Source organism: Cygnus atratus, chromosome 19, assembly GCF_013377495.2.
Source record: "Cygnus atratus isolate AKBS03 ecotype Queensland, Australia chromosome 19, CAtr_DNAZoo_HiC_assembly, whole genome shotgun sequence".
NCBI classification, from domain to species: Eukaryota; Metazoa; Chordata; class Aves; order Anseriformes; family Anatidae; genus Cygnus; species Cygnus atratus.
In genome coordinates this window covers 9,208,439-9,228,809 of record NC_066380.1, presented here as the reverse complement: position 1 = coordinate 9,228,809, position 20,371 = coordinate 9,208,439, and the positions used below count along the sequence as shown (strand labels likewise).

The window sequence follows — 20,371 nt, the reverse complement described above, 5'->3', positions numbered from 1 at the left end:
AGAGAAAAGCAAAAATTTGCAGAGCATTGAAGGACCCTGCTCACTTTATGCAAACTTCTCTGCCTCTGCAAACTCACCGCAGGCTCGCAGCTTCTGTTACGTTTTCAGGGGCCAGATCCACCTCTCATATTCCCATCGTATCACCCCGACACTGTGCTTTCAGGCATTTTCCACCCAGATGTGTTTGATTAAAGACACGCTGCACTGCATTATGAATCAGACGTGTTTATTCAGGAAAACACTCCCTCCCCATCCCCAACTCAATATTTAAACTGGAATAATTAACAACATAAAAAGAAAAAAACTACGTCATTTTACATGATACAATTATTTTGACATTTCATGTGTCTATTGCTAAAGCTCCCGATGCACTGTCTCACAACACAGTCAGGTTTATACATGAAAAAATACCCTTTAAATATAAAGGCTCTGATATTCTGCACACAATCTGCTTGCCAAAGGCAGAAGTTCTGCTCTTCTACCACTGTCAAGCTTGAGGAACTCCTTGAAGCCCCTGGAATTTACATTCATATAAAGTATTAAAAAACTGCATATTCTCATTTTTAAGCATTAAACTTATTATTCCTCTTAAGCGTAAGCTTTAGAAATACCTATTTTTAAACTGTTGCATATGCCAACACATACTCACATCCTCAAAGTTAGAGTATCAATAGACCTCATTTAACGGTTCAATCAGTTTTTTTCCCAATTCATGTTTCTGCGGTTTCCTTCCTTTTTCCTCCTTTACATTAAAATTTTTTTTCCCATCCATTTTTATGAGAGAGAATGAAAAATAGAATCAACAAGGGGAAGAAGCAGAATAACAAAAAAACAAGGAAATACATAAAACTGCAGGTGTGAAAAAAAATATATCTAAAATACTTAATAAACAGTTTTAGGTGAACAAATACTCCCTTCAAAACTTAAATACTGAATTGGTGCCTAATTCCAAAACGTTGCTCCCCCCATCAGTTCTGGACAAGTCCAAGCAACATGCACTAGTGGTAGTGAAACGGCCTAAGTGGGAAAGACTTATTCTTTTTTGCACTCATACATCTAACAACTTACTCAGTTGGCACTGGCATTTTATCTTACAAACATGCTCTGCAGGAGAGCCACAGGCTTTCCAGGAATCTCACCCAGCCTCACAGCCCAGGTAGTGCTCTGCTTGGAGCTGTAGAAAGTGCCATAAATTATCAGGCCGCAGATTAAATGATCGTTTATCATCTCATCTTGAATGGAGCTGTTGAGAGCCAGGGCTTGGTGGACTGAGTAAAGACTCCGTCACCAGTTGACAGTGTCTAAAATAGGCAGCTAATTTGGGTGCTCTGACTCACTGCCTGGACGTTCTTGCTTCAAGACAGCTATATAGGGAAACAGGGATCCTAAATTTAGATGGTGTGGACATGAATGAAGGGAAATGGTGTGCCAATATCTGCAGGATATGGCGTCTGAGGAAAAACTGATCTTACTCATGGTCTACGACATCCTTGTCTTGCAGCACAGGAGGGTGCTTGCTGCGTACAAGCAGCCCAGAGGTGATAGTGAGTGTGAAGGGGCTGAAGGCTCTGGCTGTGATAGAAAGGTCTCACAGCAGAGCCTGCATGCTGGGGGCTCTGGAGCTTCACTCTCCTTGAAGGCATCTGAATTTTGGAATTTGCTGTGCCAGCCTTCTTTGGTCTCTGCCCTTTTCAACCCCAAATCTTCAAGCTCATGGGACTACTTCTGAAAACAGAAATCAGGGGGTCCTAAACCTGAGCTCCCCAAAACATTTTTCCAAGACTCCGTATCCTCACAGCCCATCATGTTTTCTTGCAGTTGAGCCTATTACAACCATAAAAAGCTGGAGCTGGAAGAGGTTTTGAAGGTCACTCAGTGCAACTCCTGCTGTCACAAGTGTTGCTTGTAAGAATTTGCGTCGTTACAGTTGTTCCTCCTACGGAAGATGCCTTTGCTTTCCCTTGTTCTTCACACTGAACACATGTTGTATCACTTCCACTTTGGAAAGACCTGTCAGCAGGCGCAGTTAGAGGTCCCCAAGATCAAAGGCTTCTTATTTATTTTGCTTTTTGGTTGGGTATTTGTGCTGGTTAGTCCCTTTCTTACTTTAATTGCATGATAGGGTACTTGAAAAGACATAGACCTGCTTGCACTTTTCATATCTAATACTGAATTATGAAGAATAATATTCAGAAGAAAAACATGTTAATTTAAGAGCATGAGCTAGTGGCTGAGGCTTCTGCAGAATGTTGTTTGCTCTCCAAAGGAATTTGGGTACGTAAGAGGCATGCAGAGTCAGGCAGTTACTTTGTAGAAGGCCAGCGCAGCATTGATCCAGGTGGGGTTCTTCAAACAGGACTGTTCATTTTTGGGTAATACACAGCCCCTTGTTTGGCCCATGGCACAGCAAGGAATTTCTCTCTAAGTGACTAAGATTACCTCCCTGTGGGAAGTGTGGAAAAACATAAAATGAAACAAAACCAGAAGTGAAGCGAATGCAAAACTCCAAGTCCATCCATCAGCACTCGTTCAGCCTAACTAGTGCATGTGTGTCAGACAAGCCGTGACCTCATTTTCGGATCTGCACTTTGAGGAGTTTGGGTTCAGGCCAATTTCACAGGAGGTGTCAATGAGCCCTGTGAAGTGTAATTGCAAGCCTGAATTAAAAGCCTCTGCAGCTTTGGGGAAGTTTGGATCCAACTCTGTAACCTCTGTTATTAAGCTTGATTTGATTTTGATTTGCTGCCCCCGGGTGAGCTTGGATGGAAGTGTAATGCATTGACTTGACTTCATTTAAGTTCCTATGAACATTTCCTACAGCAATTAACAATGGCCAGAATTAAACCCAGTAATACGTACTTTTTCTATCAACCAGGATTACAAATAACGGCACATATTAACTCCTGTAGACGCTTCTTCCCCAAGCAGAACATGGTTTAAGAGTGCAATTTCTTCAGTGTCTGAGAAGGGCCAAGAAACCTCATCAGAGCAGACTTCCTTGTGAGATTGCTGCAGTTTCCTGTTTCTGGTCAGGTTAGCAATAGAGCATATGCACAGAAAGCCACAGGTTTGCCACATCTGAGGACCAGGGGAGGAATTTTCAAAATTTCTCCATCACTTCAGTGCCTTCAGCAGTTGCCCTTTGCCATGGACTGGGGGCTGTGGTGGGGCACCAGAGCAGGCTCTGCTGCTGCCTGGGAGCTCCAGCGCTTGGGGGAGGGCAGGTCTGGGTGAGGACCCCAGCAACAAAGCGGCTCTGCTGCCAGCAGGGAAGCTGACACCATGGGAACAAGTTCTTCCCCAAAGTGTTGCTGTTGCTGAAAAGACGTGGTGGTGTGTGTAGGATCCGCTTGGATTTTTTTTTCTTTTTTTTTTAGTATTGTTGTCAAAAATAATCTGCCTCAAAGAACTAGGAAATAAAAGAAGGAAAGTGATGAAAGAGTGAAGTGATGTGGAGTCTGCCAGAAAGTAAGGAGTCTGTGCTGCTTGGCTCAGGGCCCTGTTTCAGTGAAAGCTATTTAACATTTTTATAACTGATGGCAAAATTGCACGCTATTAATGGGCCCTCTTTATGGCTCTAATTTATTCTTATTTCTCAGAGGCAATGAAGTAGAGGCCAGATTGCTTTATCCTGCGGTATTAAAAAGCCTGGGGCTGAGAGGTTTAGCACTGCTTTGTCAGGATTTTCTCCATCTGGCAAAATAATAGAATAAAATCATCCTATGCAGAGAGCTTCTTATTATTTATTTATTTTTTTAAATAATGGGCTTTCTCCTTCAATTCAAAGCTTTCAGGGAAAGGCAGTAGTGGAGGGAGTAAATGCATATTTTCATTCATTAGCTGCCTTTTCGATATTCAGGAGCTATGACTCCTAACTGCCAGACTATCTTAAACTTCTCTGAGTATTAGTGGTGTGTATCAAGGTGGAGGCAGACAGAGGTTAAAAACCCTGTTCCAAGATGGGAAAGATTTACAGAGGCCAGGCGGGTAAGGTGATCCCAGTGGAGGTTACAATGTCATAGGCAAGGCAAGGGAATTCTTATAAAAATAATTTTCTTTTCTTTAAGGGGAAAAGAGAAAAAGAAAACATGAATTTAGTTTTCTTTTTTTTTTTCCTTCTTTTTCCCCAACTATAGATAGCAAAGGAATTTTTGTTTTCATCAATGTCTGTCAAAACAGAAAGCAGGTATCCCTAACAGTGAATGAGCTTGACTGTTCATGATCCTTTGAAAGGTTTTTGTGTATTTTGAAATCACCTGGTCAATGGATTGAAACCTCAAGTATGTACCACGAGTTTCCAGTGAAATAACACACGTAGGAAATTACTTCCATGAGGAGTAATTTGAGTGTGCTAACACAAACCGTTCATCAGATAAGCCTGAATAATAAAAGACTTCCTGGGTTTCTGGTGCCAGAAACTGATTTTTTAACTAAACTCATGACTAAAAGGTTTGGTGCAAACTGTTCACCCAGCTTAATCATGTAAAAGGAAGAAAGTACAGGTACCCAAGGGAAAAAGCTGAGTTCCAAATAAAACAGGCCTTAGTAGAACCTCAGTGATGAAGAGAAAAAGGAAAGCATGAGCCCTTTGTAACTTTTTGATCCCTCCCCTCACTTTAAGAATTACATATCAAGTAAAAGTCTGTGTCACTGAAATTCATAGAATAAGAGGGCCTGAGATTATTTTAAGTATACTTAATTATCTAAACTTTTAACTCAAAGAATATAAAATGACCTATGTCCACTGGACTGTCTGAATTCATCTTTGGGGAAGTCTGAACCTCAGATCTAAATCTCGGATTTTACAGGAGTGCAGGTCTTTGGGTGTGTTTACACACCAGCATGCCGTCGTGTCACTCAAGAAACTGCCAAACAAGCAGGACAGGATTTGAGGAAAATATATCGTAATAAACTTCTTTGTTATGTGGCACAAGATTATTATTTTAATATTCTTCATGGAAAAGTCTAAAAGCCCCAGGTGAGAACAGAGGCTAAGCATTGTGCGTATACAAAGTCTCTGCCCCAAAGAGCTTAATATTAAATAGAAAAGATGGATAAATAGTGAAAAGGAAGACACTTGGAACTAAATTGCATAAAGTCCATAGCAGAATACAGCCTAGAAATGTCTGGTGAGTCCCAGATTGCCTACATTCTGTCCCAGTGTTTTAGCTACTAGCCTGGGAGTCAGCAATTTCCTCATCTTTACTTTCTTTGTTCTATCCATAAACCTGCTCCAGAGTTGTGGTTGCATGCTCTAGTTGAAAAGAAAGCCTTAATTACAAGCTTTGATTGTTAATTTTTTTTAAACGACATTGCCAATGACTATTCCATAAAATTTAGACAAAAGGATTTCTCCATCTCCTGAGCATAGGCACCTTGCCAGCAACACATTAGCCAAAAAGCCATGATATTGTGTACTCTTCCCATAATGTGGTTGCATTTTGGCCTGTATTTGCACAGCATTGTTTGGAGGAACCACTGGCATGTCTGTGGGTTGTGTGCTGGATAGTCCAACACCAATCCTACCCTGAGCCAAAGCAGAGCAACCCTACGTCTGCCAGGTGTGGGTCTTGTAGTTTTAGATTTCATTCTGGGACACAAAGTTCCTTGTTTACCCTAGCAATGAGGTAAGATAGGAAACGTGAAACAAGGTGTAGCCTAGTAAAAGCAGGCTGCTGTCATTCAGAGAAAGACAGAGAAAGTCTGGGCAGCAGTGGAAAGTCAGAGAACTTCTCACATTTCATCACTGTACCTCAAGACCCCAAGAACATTATCATTGGGAAGGGAAATTTCATTCAAGAATTTAGGATGATTAAGTGTTACTGATATCCGGTCCTCCACGTTCAGGTACGTCAAATGGAGCTGGAACAAGGTCTTGAAAGTCTTTTCTTGGCACGTGTCTGATGCACACAATGTGGACAATGTTTGCCGGTTGACTTTGCCGTTCACAAGGAACTCTATCTTGAGGTCCGTGGGGCTGTTTGAACAGTTGGCAAAATGAAAGTTTAGGTGGCAGTAGATCAAGTAGAGGCCTTGTTGCCGTATCACCAGCTCTTCGCTCTTGCACTGAATGTCTTCACATACACCCTTCCCAACCAAGCTCAGTTTTGAACCGTTTACTGGACTTGACACTAGAAAGAAAAGCATGGAAATTGTAAAATGAGCTGATGAACTCCACTGAGCTAAATTTAAATTTATGGGATGTGCAGCAAGGTATTTTCTAGTAAATCGAGACACCTGCTCTGAGGTTGTCCCATAGGAAACTCCCAGAGAGAGCTCTGGCCTGGTGGCTGAGAGCTCACAGGTGGAAGTGGGGTGCTGAAAAGTTGCACGGACTGTGCAGCCCTTTGGGAAAGCCAAGACAGGGAGATGTGGTTAAAAATGGCCTTCTGCAATATTTAAGGGAAGTGGAGATGCGTATTTGTGTGTTTGTGTGGGGAAGGTATCTATTATTTCTTTTGAAGTTAAAGAAAATATTGATGTGATCAGATAGGGTACCTCACTGACCTCTCATGTACGCAGCGGCTCCCTTGGTCGGGACATTCTGTAGGATTCTTAAAAAGTCTTCAGAGGTGTTCCCTGAAGGAAACAACACGTTAGGTGACCGCTCCTGATTTCTTTGTACTGTAAAACATACTGTTGGCATTCGGCACCTCTCTTGTTACAGCCGGACTATAGGCAAACCGCACAGCAGCAGCCAGAGGAGTGCGTGTTTGGGAGCTGGTTCCTGCACCTTGGCTGATACCACCTAACCTGCACGGGGCTGTCATAGCGCCGTAGCTCCCTCGGTAAACTCTTAACACCCTACAGTGCCGGTAGGACGAGGTTCTCGCTTCAAAACGTCGGCTCCCCTCGGGCCGGGGCTGTCTCTGCGCTGGGTGCGCGGGGCCGGCTCCCTCCCGCGGCCGCGTCCGGCACTGCCGGCGTCTCCGGGGCGCCCGCACCGCAGCCCAGTGCCACAGCCCGGCCCTGCAGCCCAGATCCTGCACCCCGGCCCTGCAGCCCAGCCCCGCAGCCCGGTACCACATCCCGGTGCCACATCCTGGCACCACATCCCAACACCACATCCCTGTACCACATCCTGGCCCTGCATACCAGCTCCTGCACCCCAGCTCCTATATCCCAGCTCCTATATCCCAGCTCCTGCATCCCAGCTCCTGCATCCCAACTCCTGCATCTCACCTCCTGCATCCCAGCTCCTGCCTCCCAGCTCCTCCCTCCCAGTTTTGCATCCCTGACCCTGCCCCCTTTCCCCCTGCTGCTTCCTTTCCCATTTCACCTCCCTTCCAGCCACCTTTCACTTTCCCATCTACTTTTCCTAAGCCTCTCCTCCTTACTGAGCATTGAATGCATGGCACTGATTATTCCTCTTTTATTCTGTGATTATAAAGAGCAGAGTTAGTACAGCGCTGTGTAGCCCACATGCTTGTGGATGCAAGACAAGATGTACATTCAGGAAAAGAGTCCATCCCCCATGGGGCAACCAGGCAGGTGGGTGGTTGTTCCTCATTGCATTGACCTCCCCTTATTTACATATCCTGGCCCTGCTGATGCTGGGGAAGGAGCAGCTCAGATGGGAGATTGGGAATTCCCTGTGTTTTATTCCACAGCTGAATACAAGGAATGCAATACGAAGAAATTTCAGTAAAGCCCAACCAAATTATACAACTCTATCGCAGGGAACACAAATCATCTCTATTTTCCTGTGACTTCATTTACAAAATTGGTATGAGTCACCCACCCAGAAGGGTCCCTGAAGGACCAGTTAATACACAGAATTAAACATCCAGGACATCAGATGACATATATCTTGTTCCTTACATGAACAGTATAAAAGTTTACTAAATACAGAGTGAGTCAAGCATCTTAACTTTCACAGAATTCCTGAAACTAAAGGTACAAGAAAACACAATCTCCAGACCCTTACAGTGTCTGCTTAGCCTGATTTTTCAGAGATGCTTGGTCAGGAGGATAGATAAATGAGGGAAAAGCGGGTCCCACACACAAGTCCCACTGGTTGGTGATTTGTAACAGCGTCCCCTTTGCACTCGTACTGTTGGAGGAGGCTATGTATGTCTTGAAAGAACTGTAATCTCTCTCTGACTCCATAAGCTGAAACACTTTTGAGGGGAGCAGGTGTTCCCTGCTCTCCAAGAATGAGTAAATTGTGTATCAAAGTCCCTTATCTGTGCTGGAAATCCCCAGAGAAAAACCAAAGCCTACTTCTCTGATGTTAGTCATATCAACACAGTGTTTTAATGAGTGTACAGAAATAAGGAGATGTAGAATTGAAGAAAACTCTTCTGACCCTTATTTCAGGCTAATGCTGATACAGTGGTAGCAAGAGTCTCTGGCAATGCACAGCCAGTGCCCTGAGCCCACTTGCATTACTGATGTCCTGCAGGAAAGAAGAGTAGTTTTAGAGAAACTCAGTGCCATTTCGGGGCTTTACCCTACAAAGCAGAAAATCCCCTGCTGCTCAAGCAGACCTTGGAAGCTGCAGCCCCACAACTTCTGCTAGACAAGCAGAAGTGCTGTACCCACATGCAAGCACCTTGATGTTGCCAGGAGCCCCATCAGCCCTGAGCTATCTCAGGATTTTCATGGCATCACTCAAAACCTACCCCTCACTCATGTGGCTGTGTTTGCACTTTCAAAGCTGTACTTACATCCATTGATGTCAGCAAGTTTTGTACATGTGTGTTTAAGCCATTTGTTTGGTGACATCAGCTGTGTTTCTGAGAAGGCAAGTTATGGAAAAAAATGTATAAAGACATTTCCTGTCCTCGCTCCACTGAGACAGCTTGTAACCTTTTTCTAGTTTTATTTCTCAAGTTACTTCTTTTATCTGAAACATTTCAGCACAAGCCGGCAAAGACTGAAATTACTAGAGCTTCAGGACTGATCGATGGATATGTTCAATCACATTGCCTAATTGACTTTGCACTAGTAGCAGTGTAAATCAGAAGTAATCCCACAGAAGTCAATAGGATTATATCAGCTTAAAAACTCTGTGAGAAGGAGGAAAAGCAAAGCCACAACTGGGTCTAAGTACCAAGGAGCCCACACTGGTTTCATGTCCGCTGTGATGCACGGACACTGCAGATCAGGTTGCTTGAAAGAAACCTGCTGATAAAGGAGGACTCGTAGCAAGAAGCCATTTAGGTTATTTTGTCCTAAGGAAGCCCTTAGGCGACAATGCACTTTTGTCTTCCTGACCCCTTTTACCATAGGATAAGCATCCAGAGGGGGCAGCCCTGAAGGAAAGGACCAAGCAATTTTTGTGTGCATTACGAAGCTTTTCCCCACCGAGCCAAAGGGGCTGTGAAATGGCTCAGTGGAGCTGCAGCCTCAATGACACCTCCACGATTTCCACCTGGGGTGCAAAATGGAAGGAGTCTTGCGTTGAAACAGCAGGACCTATAGAGGCTGTGTCTGCCTGCCAGGAGGAACCTGAGGCTGCAGGACATGTGGTTGTGTCTGAGCCAGGTCCGAGGAGATGTGGCTCCACCTAGGGAACTCTCCTCACCACTTGCTGCCTCAGTTTCCCCACCTGTGAGATGGGTATAACAGGAGCAGAGGCACAGGGCAGTGATACCAAGAGCTAAAAGTGGCATGACAGAGCAAAGCATTGCTACCCAGGCAGGAAAAGCCCCTTAGATGTTTTGTTTGTTTGTTCTTGAGGCTTCTCCTAGTACCAACCTCCCATGTGTTACTGTGAGGTTCCTCTGCAAGGCATACAGCATTAGGGCTGGCTGGGGGCTGAGTGTGGACAGGCACAAACAGGTCAAAAACCTGATCTTATCTTAAGGATAAATTAAATAAGGAAAATATCCTTAAAGGTAAAGAAGACAATAAACAGCTTTCAATCCTTTCTTACACTCTACCGATTTAACTGCTGACAAAATTAGGCAAGGTGACTTCATATGTTTCTCTCAGAGTGCTGGAGCCAGCAGAACTCACTGTGCTTTATTTCTCTGCAGCCCCTCTGTGACACCCCACAGCTCTCTCTGACCTCCCCCCTTCCAGTTTAGGTGTTCTGCAAGCAGCTGCTGGCCGGCACTGGTGGAGGTTCCCAGCTGCGTGGTGCTGTGACAAGTGCCAGCTGGGTGATGTCCTCTCCTGGGCTCTACCTGTGGCTGCGCTTGTTGTGCATGCACTGAGTGTCTTTGGTCCTCGGGAGCCCAAGGACAACCACACTGGTCCTGGGCATGCAAAGGGGCATGAACTCAGCTGGCAGTTTTGCCTCCTTCCAAAAAATGGAGACTTCAGAAGCATCCCTTTCTTTCCTTCGGATTTAGGAATAACATCTTATGAACTCCTCATCACAACAAACCTGACTACTGCAGGGTTTTTCGCACAGAGTTTAAGGCCAAAACTCTTCAAGGCTTTCACCTGCTTGCCAGTATTGCATGGGTCACATAATTTCATGGAGCTATTTGTATATGTATATATATAATCATCTATAACTTGCATTTTTAGTATTGGAGAGGCAGAGGATCTAACATTCAGCATTTTCTGGCAATACTAATCATCTCGTTACTAATTAAATAAGCCCCTGTTATGGCTAACTGGAATCAGGCTGGGTGCTGTTTCCGCTGGATGCTTGCCAAGGAGCATGCCTCTGCAATCTTTCTGGCATTTGCAAGCCCAGGCTTGACAAAATTTTCTGAACAGAGGAACACAGCTCATCTGCCCTGACCTTGCTGAGAGCAGACAGACCCTCATACAGTTTTACATATATACGCACAAACGTGCACGTGTACTGTAGCTGATAAAGCAAAAAAACATGGTGTAAACGTCAAGTGTCCATTTCTGAAGAACCCACTGCCCTGGGGTTTGTGACTAACACCCTGGCGGCTTCAGTAGTTTGCCCTGGGACAATTCCCGGACAGAAGAGACCAGTTTTAGGCATAGAAGGTCAGTCTGCACTCAGATATATTACCACAGTTCTGGAAAGACTGTTTGCTTCACCAGCTTCAGCCTGATTTACCCTAGGGTAGAAAATAATGTATAGGTGAATGTCACCTGTATTATCTTTAATTCCTGGGACCAGATTTTTTATTTGGGAAGCTATTTCCCCTTGCAACTGTGAATGGGGTGCTGAATTTCCTTTGAATTATCCTTATATGTATGCGTAGTGCACGTGTACCTATGTATCTGCAGGTTTTTCATTTTGTGAATGAGAGAAGATTTGGTTTCATGTCTCTGTAGTTCCAAATAAAAAGAAAAGCCACCAGTCCAGGTTTACAGCATTTCAAGGGAAACGAGGCTTGGTGAGGACAGTGTGGAGAGGAGGAGGACTGAACATCTCCAGATGTTGGCAGATCATAAATTTCTCTGTGCCTTGTTTTTTTCCACCAAAATGAATCTACCAATCATACCCTGCTGGCCTGTATGGATATTTACGGCAACCTGTGATTCCATATTTATGAATGTAGACAAGTTTCTGCAGAGAAATATTTCCCCAGAAACAACATTTCACAAACATTTACTTCACGATGAATTTAATGCCTTCCCCCTGTTGCTTCAGCAACGATGGCACAGGGGTTTTCAGGAAATTGCTACCGTTTTTCACACAAACATTTAATTAGCTGACGTTGCATCTCAGCTACTGCTTGCACATTTCTGGAAACCCATCCATTGAGGACAGACAGCTGAGTCAGGAAGGCAAAACTCCTATAGATCTGCTTTAGTGCCCACTGGTGTATAGCTAACAATAGAACACAATCTCCTTGGAAATCTAAATGCAAATCACAGTGTTTTTCCTGCTTTGAGATCACTAAATTAATTCAGGGAAGTAGCCACGTCTGGACCACTGTCCCTTCATAGTGCAATGCACTCTGCCTGAGTGAGGCGCAGACGTTCCCACCTGCACACTCCTGCATCCCATTAGCATCTCTGAGAGGCTTTGGACAAGTTGGCCCCTTCAGCCTCCCCATTTCTACAGACACAGGGTTGGAGCAAGGCTGAGCACCCAACTGGCAACTCAGCAATGCTCAGTTTGCTTTCTCGGCCTCCTTTCAACTCAGGGTTTCCAAGTCCCGTTGCGAAACAGGGTGTGCAACACCCCCCAGATTGCACTATCAACACTGGGGCTGTCCGAGGGGCAGGCACAGATGCAAACCTAAATCCACAGCCACTCCAGCCTCACCACCATCACCATCCTGCAATATTCCTTATTTTTCTGTTCTTGCTCTGCAGCTGCGGGATGGGGCCTTGTAGCAGCCGCCGAGGCTCCCTGCTTAGAAGTCAGCAAGCAATGCCTGGCAGCGGATGACAGAGCTCCGTGCCGAGGGGCCTGCTGTAAATTACCCACTGGGATCTATTAATCAATTAGCCCCGCTTTATGCATTTTAAGAGAAAAATAAAAGGCCATTGTAATTTGCTCACACTTTAATGCTCCATTACCCCATCAGAGCTGTGCAATAGAGCCTGACAGGCAGCAAGGGGTAGGCTGATCGAGCACCTGCACACATTGCAGACAGCTTTCAGCAGCCCTTCCTGCCTTGTGGCATTTTGTTATGCCCTCCTTTGTCTTACACTAATGGCATCACCGCAGATTTAGCAGCAGAATTCAGAGCAACAGGGTGCCTGTAATTGATATTGACCCAAAGGCAAAATGTTTTCTAGCTAAGGAAACATGTCTTGTAAATTCCTGGAGAGAACATGCTCCTCCCGCCTGGCACCTGCCAGGTGTTGATGAGGAGAAAGAACAATTGGCACAGATTTTGAGATTTGAAAATAAATAATATTGCAATGCAACATTTTTTTTTTTTGCAATGTGAGACCTCTCCCTCCTACGCTGGGAATGCCAGTATTGCTTGTGTTTTGCTTTAAAATAACCCTGACCTACGATATGTGCTCAGTGGCTCCTCCTCTGTCAATCACTAGACACCGCTCCGATGGCTTTCACTACCTCTTTCTAATCGGTGGTAAAACTCAGCCCTGAAAACCAGCTCCGTTCTGGTGATTTCTCTGAGGTTGGGCTGACTTGTGAGGCAGAGGCTCTGCTCTGGGGCTGCACCGCCCCATGGGCACCGGGGACTTGCTGTCACCACAGGGGACGTGGGCAGCCAGGCTGAGGCTTTGCAACCACTTCGGTTTGCAAAGCTCCTTTTTGGGCACTTCTGGGGATGCACTAGAATGAGGCTGTGATAGGGCTGCCCAAACTCCCTTATCCAAATCCGCCCTGCATGTTAAGACCCTGGACCCTGCTTTATTTCTGAGGATCTTCAAGTACAAGCTAAAGTACCAGAAAGCCATAGAAAAACTTAAGGAGATATAGAGGAGATACACACAGAGAAAAAAATGCACCAAGGGGACATCCTGAGGGGAGAAAAAAATCCCTCCAGTTTTACAGGAGTTTGAAAACACACAAAAATGATGGTGAGGCTGATGCAAAGTTCTCAGGAAGGGCAGTGGGACATGCAGGGACAACTTCGTGTGGTATGAAAAAAGCCCAATACAGAAGAGTCCTGGATTCAAGAATTCTGCTAGTTACAGTGTATGTTGCCCAAATGCTGCATTATGTCACCTGTGCACAAAAACAGAGGTGCAGAAAATATAGTTATGTAATTAAGGTTTTCTGGACCTTGATTTTTTAGATTCCTGTTGTGCCAACACCTCTAGATAAACACTGTGCTTCAGTTTTCCCATCTGAGGAGTGGGAGGTGATGCTATCTCCTATCTTCTGGGACTAAATAGGAACTCGTATTTGCAAGTCAAAATACTTGGTGCTAAGGACCGTAGAACCAGGAAGGCGAAAGAAATGAAATAAACAGAGCTTCTCTGATTTATGCTAAGGAAAAGCAGAATCTTGGTAGGCTGTCTCTGCTAGTCTAGTTCAAAAGGTTTCTCCAATTTTGGCCTCCCTATGCCCATACTCTGCCTGTTCAAATTCCCTGCTCCTTGCCTCTTGCTGCTGCTGTTTTCCACTTGCCTCTCCTCGACCTACCCCTTCCCTCCTCCCTTTTTCCCGCAAGCCAGTAAGAAACACATAACTACTCCAGACCAGAGGGGTTCAAGAGGAGCTCCTGTTGTTTTGAAATATGTGCTAACATGTTTACACCCAATCCTTTCAAGGACAGGGACATTATGTCCACATGTACAAGAGCCAGCCCTTAAAATAAGACCTAACAGAATGATGTTCACATCCTCTGGCAAAAATGCTCTCTTGCAAAGACACCTCAGGGCAGATTCAGAAATGCTTGTTATTTCCTTAGCTATGCCCTGGTTTCCGGAGGTACCGAGTAATTTGAAAGCTTTTTTTCTTCTTCTTCTTTTTTTTTTTTTTTTTTTTCCACTGCCTTGGCTTTTCACCAAGAAGTGACTTTATGTGAAATGTTGAGATGTGCATAATTGCCTTATTCACGATCCTGGGCAATATTTGCATTACAGATGAAACACTGCACAGGCTGTCAATTTAGGTGTCTTACCTTTGCGGATGGGTTCTGTGATGCCCTCTGTGGCAGGATCAGCTGCCTGGAAGAGAAATGAGAGTGGGGAGGTTATTCTGGGAGCAGGGTACACCTGCGTTCTAGTGGGACCCTACTTTACAAGTTGATATTAAAAGTTTCCACTGCATCCCAGGAAGGCACTGCAGAGCCGGGCGTTACAGGGCATATGGCTCCTACAGAGCATCCCAGCATCCCAGTGAGGGAGTGCTGTGGAGCACAGCCCTCCAGCAACCTCTGCACTCAGGCAAATTCATCCTCAGTCATTTCACATCACAGCCTTTTTTTTTTTTTTTTTCCTGAAAGTAGAAATCTACATTTCTGACACAGCTGTTTTCTCAGTGCTGTAAGAAATGTGTGTGGCTTTTGTTGGGGTTGTTTTGGAAGCAGAAGCCCTGAAGCTCTCCCTGTGGCTTGCAAAGCTTGGAGAGAGTATGACAGAGCGGGACTGGACACCCTTCAGAGCCAGCGTCTGGCCCTGGGAAGCCTGGCTGGATGAAAATAAAAGCTGCAGAGCCCCAGCATGGGTCTGGGAGCAGCACTGTTGTCCTGCCTCAGCTCTTCTCCTACTTCTTGCCGAGATGTAAATCTAAAGGTCAAAAAGGAATGAGAAATTGTCCTCCATCAGCATGGCCTGAAAACTTCTCAGGAAACATGCTCCAAGTGTGAAGTACAGTAGGCTTCATCTGTGGTCTAGCTTCTGTTTCAGCATACCTCTCTGCTTTCCAAACATGAATTCCTCGGGCCTGTGCCTGCTTGTGTATTTACTTCCATGCAGGTTATATCTCTAACAGCTCATAACTGTCCATCAGTACCCCCAGGGAGCAAACAAATTTTCCTGACAGCTGTGGAAAGAAACTATGAGTGCCGCAGCGCTTGAAACTCTGTGTCATGTCCCTTAGCTCACACACGCTGCTAATTTCAGTATCAGGGAGTGGTTTCTGTTCCCTTCCAGGCTACCCTAAACTGACTCTTTTATTCTCAAATCCAATTACCTGGGCTAATTGTGCCATGTAACCTGGCCAGGCCCAATTTAGCATGTCCAAGGATTAGAAAGTTGGGAATCTGCTACTAGCTTTGGCAGAACATCTGGTATCTCCCAGGAGAAGTGAGGCAGCCCATGCACGTGGCAGGAGACACCATCATCCACAGCGGTCTGGAGATCTCGAGGGTCTTAAAACATGAGCGCTTTATTTTTGGGTATAAATAGAATAATGTGTGGCATGAGGAGAAAGAAGATGGTTGGACAGTGAGAGAAGTCACGTTGTGTCTGTTTCTGGTACTTAATGTTGTGGCCTTAGATGTTTAAGAATACATTTAATTAGACTGGCCTAACGTGACCATGCTTTCAACCACAGCTGAAGTGTAGAGCTGTGTCTGTTCCAGGCAAGCCAAAACTACCCTTTGGTCTAGTAGCAAAATGCTGCATCCTGCAGATAGAGATTGCATAGGTGCTTCGTGATTTGGGAACCTGCAATATCTGAGTCGTTCATTTTCTCTCCCCACACCCATGTAAGACAGGGAGAAAGATGCTATCTCCCCAACAAGATTATGCTCAATGAAATCAGGCAGGAAAGCCATGGCTGCTTGCAGAGAGGCTGGTAAAGTGACCGAGATGTTACTATCAGTGAGGTGCTCACCTTGCATCCCTCTCTCAAAGAAAGCATGCAGGATGAGGCTGATGGCACACAGCTTGATTTGTAGCCAGGGCAACATAAAAAGAATTAAAATGAATTAACATATCATACCCTCACTTGGGAAGTCTCCCAGTGGGTGAAAACAGCAGATATTAATTTAATGTATTTTAGTGGCAAGTGACTAGGTATTCAAATAACACTTTAGATCTTGCTTTGAAGTATTACTAGCATTGCTGTTTTCTCTTGTGACCGCCAGCACATTGCATGTAACGGTGTAATCTGGAATGTAAAGGGACACGTCCTAGGAGCTCACAGAGGTTAAATAATAGAGCACCAGCTCGGGAACAATTCAGTACAATGAATTCACCCTGTCTGCAGTGATCTGGGTGCTGCTGATGAAGGATCTCAGACCTGGCAAGCAGAAGAATTTGTGTTTGCTTCATTAGAGAAAATGATAGGTGCCAGTGAAAGTCCCGTCTTTCTTCCTTCCTTTAATTACTTTACAAGAAATTTTCCCAAGCTGAGACATATCAGTGCTGTTATAGTCACAGAACCACAGAACAGCCCAAGTTGGAAGGGACCCACAGGGACCATTGAGTCCAGGCCCTGGCTCCGCTCAGGACCACCCAAAAACCAGACCCTATGTCTGAGAACATTGTCTAAATGCTCCTTGAGCTCCGGCAGCTCAGTGCCATGCCCACATCCCTGGGAAGCCTGTCCCAGTGCCTGAGCACCTCTGGGCGCAGAACCTCTCCCAGACACCCAGCCTGACCCTCCCCTGTCCCAGCTCCAAGCCGTTCCCTCGGGTCACTCTAACACCGAGCTCAGGACTGAGTATTTGTTTAACCAGAAGTCTCCGAAATGTGTGCCCACATCTACAAAGCCCAAGACAACGTACCCCAAAACACAGTCCCCCAGAAACGAGCCTGGGACCAGCTTCATGAGGCCCAGGGCTCTTGCAAGAGTGTGTCCCATGGGTCCCAGCAACAGAAGCTGAGGACATTAATTAATCCCCGGGCCTCAAAACTTCGTTACCTGTGGCTGGCTGAGCCGGGGGGCAAAACAGACGTACTTTCGTGTTCAATGAGTGGGAAATTGCTGGCAGGGGCTATTTTAAGTTTTTTTTTTTTTTTTTTCTTTCTCGTTTTTGTCAGGGTTGTCCACCAGAGGGGGCCATCAGGCTCCGGTGGGCGTGCTCTCGGCAAGGCTCTTTACAGACCTGTAAGCAGCCATAAATCAGGCAAAGGCAGCGCTGGGACGTGGCTCCTGCAGCCCTACTGCTAACGGGGTTTGTAGGGTAGCTAGCGGCAGGACTAGAGGGAATGGCCTCAGGTTGTGCCAGGAGAGGTTCAGGTTGGAAATGAGGAGACGTTTCTTCTCAGAAAGAGTGGTCAGGCATTGGAACGGGTTGCCCAGGGAGGTGGTGGCATCACCGTCCCTGGGGGTGTTCAAGGAAAGGTTGGACGTGGTGCTTAGGGACATGGTTTAGTGGGTGACATTGGTGGTAGAGTGGTGGTTGGACCAGATGATCTTGGAGGACTTTTCCAACCCTAATAATTCTATGATTGACTCCAGCGGCCTGAGGAGGAGACCATCAAACACAAAGACCACCACTGACTCCTAGCAGTCAGCTAGTGCCTGAGCAGTGCTCAGATGACTTACCCATGCCACTTGGAGGGTGACAATATGACCTCTACAAAATGCAGAGCAGTGACGGACTGTCCCAGACTTCACCCAGAATCTGTCCATAGTGCTACACCTCATGGCCTAGGTGTCTAATACAGCGTACCTTGCAGTACAGTGCCAGGTGTCCTGGGCTTTGTGTGTCCTAATTACAGTTCTCTAGTCCTTTCTTTACTCTTACACTGATTTTATCTCTCTCTCTCTCCGTACACATAGACATCTACTTAGGTGTGTGTGTGTTTATCTATATCTATCATCTATATCTATCTATCTGTATATATATTTAGCAGCAGTGAACCGCAGCAGGCAGAAGCGTGGAGGCCTCATGGCCCTTCTAACAGTGTTAAGAGGGAAAATGTAGGCAAAGGTCCACTATGCAGCAACTGTTCTTGTCTGAGAGGAAAAATAAAAATCACTTCTGAAAGATATAGGTAAGTGAATGGCCCAATGCAAAGTGTTTCTGCAGATGAAAGCTGGGAACTGAACTGACTTCAGCTCTGAATGTAGTTCCAAAAAAATGACACTTCCCAGGTCTGACACTGTGCTGTACTGCCTTTCTTGAAAACAAGGTGTAAAGGAAATTTCTTAGGGTGTTGGAAAATGTGGGGGGGGGTGAATAACATTTCCAAATCTAACACCGTTTCCGAAGCAGCAGCAGTAATGTCATTACTCTTTTAAATGAAAACCTTGACTCTTTCAGTAATATTGTTCCTCTGGCAACTGGTGTAACTGCATTTATCCTGATGGAGAAGTAATTTAATGCTTACTTTCATAATAAGTACAAATGAAAGCCTCATTATATAGGAAAACTGCGGCAATTCTGTAATTACCCAGGCTGTTATTTTAAAGATCTCCCTTAATATCCCACTATTTATCACTTGAAAATCCCCATGTCTCATTCTAACTGTTTCCAAACTGCTTCTCTTTTGGAAGAACGCTGATTTCAGGTAAATGACTCCTTGCTGGTACAACTTAAAGAAGTATCAGTCAAGCTTTAATGGTTTAATTTCTGGGTAATGTGCATACACAGATACATAAATTGTACAAGATCAATTTAGTAAGAGAAAATATTGTGCTGAATGAACATATTTTGTTTTCCATGGCCTGCATCATTCAGCAGCTCTATGTTGGTGCTTTCATTCTATGAATCATAGCAGAAATGCTTCAGAATCTAGATTTTTGTGTTAAGATTTCAAAGGCTATAAAACTTCTAACGTGATATTTTACTCTGGTAAAATTTGTAGCAACATTCCTGGTAGGATCAGAAATGCACCTTTTGTATTCACAAGCCTGTACCTCTGTTGCGGCTGGACCTGTCTCACTGATTCCCCATTCAGTCCCAGATCCTCTTTATTTTAAGAAGGGGGAAATGTCTTTAGTCAGAGGGAAAAGTTCTTTTTCTCAGACCTTGTCTCACTTACATCCTTCAGTTATCCTTGCTGTAACTATTTTTGCATTAAAAAATCATCCCCGAGAGCAAGACTGACAAAAATGTGAGGCACCACGAGGTTCCTTGCCCCATCCACTGCTCAGGGTCTTTCAAGGGAGCTCTGCTTCACTGCCTCTCATGGCATCCTAGCAGACAGCACCACAAAGCATCACGCAGCGAGATGGCTCGTGTTATGTCCGTCCCTAACAGACACTGCCAGACCAGGCAAGACCAGACCAGACTATCTTGGACTGCGGTAGCTCTCCAAAGTGACAGGGGATACATATAAGCCAGGCAGCAGACAGTGAGTCACTGCTGTGTCTTCATTCCACTTCTCCTCTTAACTAGGCTGGACATAGGGTGAATTGACTCTTGAATTATGAGTTTCCCACTTCCATTCATAGAGAAGAAATTGCATGCTAGAAATAATGTTGCCCATGGAGCAATGATTTCTTTTTTGAAAGTTCTTTTCTCTCCCTCTTTGATTTGTCCCCTACCTTGTGTGTGTACTCATTACAGGTGGCAGAGATCGATCTGCTAGCTACAGAATATTATTTGGAGAGAGGTAGGTTACATTAGAAAATAAAGAAAAAAGAACAAAAGAAAAAGCCAATGAATAAAGTGAGAAATCGCTTACCGTCCTCTGAATGACTAAGACCATGATGGTGGCTAGTGCAAAGACGAGTAATGTGGCGAGGGTAGCGATGATGAAATACAAACATGTTTTGTTAGTGGCTCCAAGCCTCCTTGAAACGGTGTCTTCACTCACATGCATGGCTGATTCATGAGAGTCCTTCACCTGAAAAAGTGTTTGCTCTTGTGCCGAGCACATTCTTATATAGCTCTCAGGGTACTGCTCTGTATCTCCCCTTGATCAGGCTCAGGTTGCAGCCCATCTCTGTTCCTGGCAGGATTTTCCCCCTTCATCCTGGCTCATGTGATCTGGAAAAAAAACTTCATCACTTGTGGTATGAAGAAAGAAGGACCTGGGGGCGTGAGGCAGGTCACAGCTGTGAAGAGGGGAAGGAGCTTCATGTTCTTGATCAGGGATTTCGCGACAGCCGTCTTGTATGCTGCATTGGAGGTTTCTGATGTCAGAAGGTGAACAGTTACCAAGATCAGTCCCCCCCCTCCCTGCCGCTGGCTTTCTGTGAAACAGAGAGCTA

At 45.1% G+C, this 20,371-nt stretch overlaps 1 protein-coding gene across 1 annotated transcript; it reads right to left on the bottom strand.

Annotated features, from left to right (window-relative positions):
• Positions 1 to 217: 217 nt before the first annotated feature.
• Positions 218 to 20,362, bottom strand: TNFSF8 (TNF superfamily member 8). The gene is made up of 4 exons (XM_035564589.2): positions 19,843 to 20,362; positions 14,439 to 14,484; positions 6,508 to 6,579; positions 218 to 6,131 (listed from the first exon to the last, which is right to left on the bottom strand). Exons 1-4 carry the CDS (start codon positions 20,035 to 20,037, stop codon positions 5,734 to 5,736), a joined length of 711 nt encoding a protein of 236 aa, XP_035420482.1. The 5' UTR covers positions 20,038 to 20,362; the 3' UTR covers positions 218 to 5,733.
• Positions 20,363 to 20,371: the final 9 nt, after the last annotated feature.